The sequence below is a fragment of the Trichechus manatus genome, unplaced genomic scaffold (genome assembly GCF_000243295.1).
Source record: "Trichechus manatus latirostris isolate Lorelei unplaced genomic scaffold, TriManLat1.0 scaffold00135, whole genome shotgun sequence".
In the NCBI taxonomy this organism is placed as follows: Eukaryota; Metazoa; Chordata; class Mammalia; order Sirenia; family Trichechidae; genus Trichechus; species Trichechus manatus.
The window spans coordinates 2,539,981-2,548,131 of record NW_004444071.1 but is presented as its reverse complement, the minus strand read 5'-3'; the positions used below and the strand labels follow the sequence as shown (position 1 = coordinate 2,548,131).

The 8,151-nt window shown below is 35.7% G+C and overlaps 1 protein-coding gene across 1 annotated transcript in view; it reads left to right on the top strand.

Annotated features, from left to right (window-relative positions):
* DROSHA (drosha ribonuclease III) overlaps positions 1-8,151 on the top strand; it is a 153,334-nt gene that overhangs the window by 56,320 nt on the left and 88,863 nt on the right. The window contains exons 13-14 of the mRNA XM_004385219.2: positions 245-326; positions 1,195-1,269. Coding sequence (XP_004385276.1) covers positions 245-326; positions 1,195-1,269 — 157 coding nt within the window. The remainder of the gene's footprint in view (positions 1-244; positions 327-1,194; positions 1,270-8,151) is intronic.

Below are 8,151 nucleotides of genomic sequence, written 5' to 3'. Positions count from 1 at the left end.
AGCTATAAGTGTGTCCGGGGGCCATACTCTTGGGGTTTCTCCAGTCTCTGTCAGACCGGTGAGTCTGGTCTTTTTTTTTTTGTGAGTTAGAATTTTGTTCTACATTTTTCTCCAGCTCTGTCCAGGACCCTTTATTGTGATCTCTCAACAGACGCTTTTTAAGACACTTGACTAGAATAAAGTGAACCTTCAGTTCATATAGATACACAGTATGACTGTAATTTGATTTTGATTTATTTTTCAGAATTTTTGTGTGAGAGGACTTGAGCTCTTTTCATTGTTTCTATTCAGAGATATTTTGGAATTGTATGACTGGAATCTTAAAGGTAAATAACAGGATTTAAAGAAAAAGTGATGCTTTTAGAAGAAAGTTATGGTATGTGTAAAAAGTGTAAAAAAGGGGGATGTAATTGAAATGTCTTTTATTTTTTAAAATACCTGGGAAAATGTATCTTATTCATAGGAATGCTTGCTATCATTAGATGTGGATAAGTTCATATGGGTCTACAATTTTTCATTATTACCTACGAAGATGATACCTGTTATGAGTAGCTACCTTGATTTGTGTGCATTAAGAAAATCTCATTAGTTAATATTTCATATCTAGTGAACCTTAGTAAACTTCTTTCAAAATGACAGTTTATTAAAACAGAACTCTAGTTAGCTGTTAAAGCACACACATACACTCATGATCTCTGGTTCTTGGGTAATAGTTTGCTCATTTGGAAGTGTTTGGATTGCAGCAAATGTTTATTTTTAAAGCAGTGTATTGATGAATGTCTTTGCAAACCAAGTTTCTATTAATATTTCTGAATTTTTTTTAGTGTATCCATTAAAATGGGAAGGAATTGAAACACAAGCATACTATAGCATGCGGTAGTTCAACCAAATAAAAAATCTTTATATTTTTTAAATATGTTGGACTTCTACTGTGTGTACTTGCTCACGGGGCTTTCACGCTCCTCTTGACTTCCAGTAGTCTCCACGCTGCGGTCTTCACGGGATGCTTGTGGCAGTTACCACATGATTGATTTAGTTATTGAGGAAAGGAGAGGGTGGGCATTTTTTATATCCCCACTTCTGGTGGTGGTATTTGTAGTCATCATAAATCTGAGGAATTAAGTCGCAGTGTTTGTTTTCTGAGGTGTTTTGTTTCATTTATTTGTTTCTTTCCTGTTCATTTGTTTGGTTTAGGTCCTTTGTTTGAAGACAACCCTCCCTGCTGCCCAAGATTTCATTTCATGCCACGTTTTGTAAGATTTCTTCCAGGTAAATCTCTTGGGTTGTCAGTGACCTGGTGAGATAGTGCATTTGAAAATAGGACTGCCACTCACCTTTCAGTCTTTAGAAACAACATTCCCACTCCAGACACTTAATTAATTACTTCTCAGATTGGGCACAGTAATGTAAAATTACACATACTGATTTACACCCCTGCATAATTTATGGTAGCTTCAAATTAGATGAGCAATGGGAGCGCTGATTTATAAATTTTGAAAATCTACTTGATAAAACATCATGCAAATGTTAAAATTAACATGGAAAAATGTACATGTTTTAAAAAATGCATGTGGTTAATTGGAAAATAATTCATATACAGTTTTATACATAATATGATTATAACTTTGCTTAAAATTAATACAGTACTGGTTGTATTAGGATGGTGGGATTATAGGTAATTTTTTTCTATTCTTTTTGGGCTCATGTGCTTCTATTTATTTTGTAATGAAAAAGGTGTGTAATAATTTATCTTCGCACTAAATTAAAATGCATTGTAAGAGTTTGGCTGTGAGACATGGCATTAGGCTTGATGTTTTTAGAAGTGGTTAGATTTTTAATCAAAGCCCTTGAATGCATTTTAGCTTATAAAATCTTATTCTCTGAGGCTTAGTTTTCTAGGCCTGCCGTAATGAAATATTCTAAAGTGGGTGTCTTTAAAGAACAGAAGTGTCTGTAGTTTTACAGGCTGGAAGTCTGAATTCGGTGGCCAGCAGGACCACACTCTCTCTGTCTGCTAAGAAGAAGTCCTTCCTTGTCTCTTCCAGCTTCTGGTGCCCCAGGTGTTTCTTGGTGTTGGCTTGCAGCTTCTTCTGGTCTGTCATGTGGTTGTTCTCTTGTGTGTGATGCTTCATGTTTGTTCTCCCCTTTGTAAGACACCACTCAGAAGGGATTAGGACCCACCCTACTCTGGTGTGACATGCTTAACTTATAACACCTGCAAAAAAGACCCGATTTCCCCAAACAAGGTCACATTCACAGGTACAGGAGTCAGGACTTCAGCGTAGCTTTTTGGGGGGACGCAGTTTAGTCCATAACATAATTCTCACTTTTTGTTGCTGTGCTAATTCTCGGCCAATTACCTGCTTTAGCAAGTACTGTCAAGCTTCTCAGTGAAGTTCAGTCACCAACCTAGTGAACCTCATTCACCATTCTGCCCTGAGCCTTACAATTCCTTGACTTTTTCTGTTGTATTGATTGTCACATCTTGGCCACCTAATCCTAAGAATAAAACCTTAGACTTTGTCATCACCCCAAATGAATTGATCCCTAGAATCTAATTCTACTTTCACACTTTCTGATGACGTTCTCCTATACTCCCAGCCCTCTCATACCCTAATTCTCTTTGCTTCTACTTGAATCTTTTCTCCCTGTGTGCAGCCCCCTTTCTTTGCTTTCTGCTTACGTCCTTGTTGACTTCTGTCAGCTCTAGCTGCCTCAGTCCCTTGTGATTCCACCACTTGCCATGTGTATGTCGTCAGTCCAATCATATGCCTGTTCTTCTCTTATATGTGGGCCACTCAGTGATACTGAGGAAAAATTATAGCATCTGCTATAAATCTGTGCTCCAAGTCTCAACTGGGTAGTTTTTCTCTGTGTAAGCTAGCTTTCTGTACATCAGCAGTTTCAGAAATTCAGCCCTATGTTCCTCTTCTCCTCATCACGCCTTGTATACTCCTGGAGGCAGGAGGCCTTGCGCCACTCATGCCGGAGAACCCTGCTTTTAGCCGGTCTCAGGCTCTGGCTTCCCTGTGTGCTGATTCCATTCACAGCCAAGCTTTGCTTCAGTGCCTGGCATTCCCTCCACCCGTCTCCACCTCGCTGCCACTACAGTGCCGAGGTCAGCCTCCAAAGACCAAGTCTAGCGGACATGCTTCAATTTCAGTCTTTTCCCTGATGTGGTGTCTGGGCTATTGACATTGTCTTTCTTCCAGGCTCTCCCTACTTTCCCCCTAGCTCTATGATTTGTGTTTTGTGGCTTTTGTTTCTTGTCTACTCATTTGGGGTGGATTTTGTCCTTGATATTCTTTCCTTAGTTCAGTCAGGTGGCTTATTTTTATTTTAAGATAGTGTTACTAATACTTTTAGTATGATAATGTTTATTTTGTTTGGAAAATGCACTCAAAAGCTATTCGCCTTTTACATTTGGTTTTAATTTGATTGAGAAGCCATTTTTTTTTGTAATTTTTTGTTTATTATTGTAGTTTAAGTGAAAGTTTACATTTCAAGTTAGTCTCTCATACAAAAATTTGTACATACATTGTTATGTGACCCTAATTGCTCTCCCTATACTGTGACAGAGAAGCGCTTCTTTCTTTTCAAGTGAATGCATCTTTGATTTTATAATGGAACTTTAGTGTAAACTTATTAGAAAGTAGTGTTAGAGTGAGTTTGTGGAAAACCTTCCTTTTCCATTTGTATGTGCCTGTAGGCATTTTATGAACAAACAGATCTCTCAGAGAAAGTGGGCAGTTTAAAAATTTTAAGGAAAACTCTTGTGCTGGGTGTTTACTTTGAGGTATTTCAATTCACACAAAATGTTTTTCATAACTATGTAGCAATAACATTTAAGTGGTCATAAAGGAAAAGTTCTGTTGATTTATTTTTAAACAGGGTTTACATTTTCATTAGAATTCCCTTTGAATATATATGTATTAAATAGTCTTGAAGGATACAGAAAAATAGCTAATGTATAAAAGGTATTTTGATAGCGGGTGGCACATTATGGTTTTTACAATATGACTTCATTAATTATCCTTTAGAAAATGGAGAATTAAAAAGATACATTTTTATATCATGGGAATATATAGTTTGCATCCTGTTTTTTTTAAATAATTCATTGAGCAGATGAATATTTTTAAAGATCATGAGATACAGTGCCAAATTTCTTGTCAAAAGAGTTGCATCAGTTTATACTGCCATGAGAAATGGATTATTGCTCTTCTTAACATTTTGGGCCCTCCCTTCCTCCCTCCTTTTTGTAAAAAATTTCAACTGTGAGCTCCAGGAGTCTGAAGAGTAAACAGTATCTGTCGTGTATCACCAGTGCTGATATACTACTTGACTTATAGCAGGGACTCAATAAATACTTGTTTACTAACTTGAATCAGTCAGAATAGTGCCTTATTTGAATACTCATTTATTTGGTTACTAATGAGATTGGACGTGTTTTTCAAACATTCTTTGGCATTCTCTCATTTTTTTCTTTAAGTAAAACTTTAAGTGTAACATAATTACTGAAAAGTACACAAATAATATATATAGAACTCAGTGAGTTTTTACAGTGTACATATGACTTTTCCCTCAGGACCCAGATTAAGATTACCAGCATCCAAAAGCCCTCCTTCAAACCCTCTTCCAGTCATTACCTGCCCCTCAAGGGTAACTTCTATTCTGATTTGAAACACCATGTACTAGTTTTACCTGTTTTTGAACCTTATGAAAACTAGAATTACACAATACATACTCGCTTGTGCTTAACTACTAACCTAAAGGTTGGCAGTTTGAACCCACCCAGCAGAAGAAAGTCCTGGCCATCTGCTTCCATAAAGATCACAGCCAAGAAAACCCTATGGAAAAGTTCTACTCTGTAACACATGGGGTTGTTACATACATGGGAATCATACAAAAAACAGGCAGTGGGTTGGATTTGGCCTGTGGGTTATAGGTTGCCAATCCCTGCTCTAATTATCCTTCCATTAATATCAGTGTAAAATTTATAGTGTACCTCGATATCTGGTACTGTATGTCATCTACATGCGTTTTTCTTCTTCAAGATTATGTTGGCTATTTACATTTTTATATAAATTTTAGAGGTTGTCAATTTTTTATAAACTGACCAGTATAATTTTAATTGAAATTGCATGGATTCGATAGATCAGTTTAGGAAAAAGGATATCTTTATATTATTAAGACTTCCAATCCATGAACATGGAATATCTCAGCATTTATTTAGATCTGCTTTAATTTCTCTCAGTATGTTTTGTTAGAGATCTTGTACATCTCCGGTTAGATTTATTTCTAGACTTATGATGCTATTAAATGCCATTAATTTTTCAGTTTTATTTTCTATTTGTTTATTGGTGGCATACAGAAATATAATCAGATAGAAGGACGATGTGGATTGTGTGGCTAATTGCCTCCATGAACAACTGCCTTGTTTGCCATGAGACCAGAAGAACTGGATGGTGCTGGGCTACCATGACTGAACATTTTGATCAGAGATTCTATAGCAGAATCCTGAGCAAAAGGGGAAAAATGCAGAACAGAATTTCAAATTTTCATGGATTGCAGGCTTCCTGTAGCCATGAAGGTTAGATGAACCCCTGAAACTATTGCCCTGAGATAGTCTTTAAACCTTAAACCAAACATATCCCTTGAAGTCTTCTTATTAAAACCAAACAATAGTTTAGCTTAACTAGTAAAAAATGTCTGCTTTGAGCATTATGTTCTTTTAAGAACTGTCTATATGGGATCAAATCGATAACGGCAGCTGGAAAGGTTAGATAGGAACCTTAAGGGGCAGTGAATTCATGTTAATGGGGGAGGAACAACTCAGAAAAGAAGGGTGAGAACGGTTGCACAACTGGAAGACGGTAATCAGTGTCACTAAATGGTACATGTAGAGACTTGAATTGGTGTATGTTTTGCTGCACATAGTCTCAACAATAACAACAAAATTAATTAAAAAAAATGTTTTGTGTTTTAATTTTACATCTAGCAATCTTGCTAGTTTGTAGATTCTTTGAGATTTCTCACCTATATGATCATGTCTTTTGTGAATGAGTTTTATTTCTTTCTTTCAAATCCTTAAACCTTTCATTTGTTTTTCTTGCTTTATTGTACTGACTAGGAACTCCAACATAGTGTTAACTAAAATATGGTGTTCATTGTATTATCTCTTTTATTTTTGTCTCATCTGTTTATGTTCATTACCCTTTTGATAAACTTCTTTTTTCCAAACTGACTTGTCTTAATTTTTCTTTGAACATAGTTAAATTTTAACTTAAAATGTAGCCATGTTTCTTGCTGATTTTATTTGGATTTATTTTACTTGTTTTAAATAAAGAAAATCTTTCCCTGCTGCAAAGGCTTTCCATTCAGTTCTGTTTTCTTTTAGTTTTTCTTTAGGGTCCTTTTACATATTTAATTCTTTTAGTCCTTTGGAATTTTATATTGTTGAGATGAGGATCTAAGTTCTTTTGCTTTTCTAGATGAATATTCAAATATCCCATCATAAATATCATAAAATATGTTTTGAGGACTCCCTATACTCTATTCCATTGTGTGTATTCCTATTCCGTCACCTCATTGTTCTAACTGGAATTGCTCTGTAGCGTCTTTTCGTGCTTGGTAGTACTAGTGCTTCCTGCCTTCCTTCCTTCTTTTCTTCTTTCCTTTCTTGTTTTTTTTTTTTCAGAATTTTCTTTATAATTCTAGGTAGTTTATTCCAGATAAATTTTATTTTATGTCTGTGTTTTAGTATATGTTTCCAAAAAATTATAAAAGAAATATTTTTTAAAAGTAGCCCAAATAATATAAACATATTTATGTTATAAATATAAATATGTAAAGTAAAAAAGTCAACAACCCCCTTCTGTATCTGTGAAAATGAATAAGCGCCGTAAATGGTTTGGCTTGTACTTGTTTTAATCTGTAAAGGAGGAGTTACTTTTTTTTAAGTGGCATCACACTAAACATGTTACACAACTTGCCTTTTTTTGTTCAAATCAGACAGCCTCTGTGTTAATGCATTACCTTATTCTTTAACACCTACATAGCATTCCACAGTATGAATAGACTTTCTTTTTTGACAATTCCCCTATTGCTGAATATTTTGGAGGGCTCTGTTTTTTTCCTATTTCATTGAAGAACTTCAGGAATTGTCTTGAGCATCCATCCTTTTGCATTACTGTGAGTGTTTCTGTAAGGTAGAGTTCCAGAGTGAAATTATTTGTTAAGACAATATGAACATTTTAAATCTGAAGAGATGTTGGGTCCAAGTTCCCTCTAGAAAGGACATACCAATTTATACTTCTGACCAACAGTTTTTGAAAGAACCCTTTTTCTGTACACTTGTCAACACTGAATATTATTAGCGTTTGATGTTTTGTCCATCTGACAGACAAAAAGTAATCATGTTCTGTTACTACTTTTGTCCTTCTTGAACTCCTGTGGTAATGAGCAGCTTTTCATATATTTCAGGTATTTTATGGTTTTCTCATTCTCAGTTCCTTTTTATTTATATCAGCTTATTGTCATGTTTGAGGAGCCTTGGTGGCGCAATGGTTAAGGGCTTGTCTGTTAACCAAAAGGTTGTTGGTTTTAACCCACCAGCTGCTCCGTGGGAGAAGAGACCTGATGATCTGCTCCCATGTAAAGATTTCAGCCTAGGAAACCCTGTGAGGTAGTTCTACTCGGTAGTGTCGCTGTGGGTCGGAATTGACTCACCGGCGCACAACAACAACACTGTAATATTGTTTTATCAATCATAATTTTTCTCCAGTTTTTCAGTTTGCTCATTTCAAAGGCAACTGTTTCAGTTGCTCTGTATAAATTTACCCAAAATAAAGTATGACAGTTTAAACCAAGGATTATTCAGTGCAGACCAGTTTGCTAGAAGTCAAATAATAGAAAAACCAGTTTATTGAGATTTTAAGAACTTTCTCAAATTTTTGATTCTTTCCTTTCTGTCTCTAGCCTTGATAACAAAACAGCTGATGTGAATTCTCCTAGGTTGATTCTGACTGTAACTGGGGCTGGGGCAGGGGCAGGGCATAGTTGCGTCGATAGTAAGCCTCCACATAAGGGAAGCTTAGTCATTGCTTATACAATCACTATAGTGAAACTTAAGCTCCAAAAAATCATGAATCA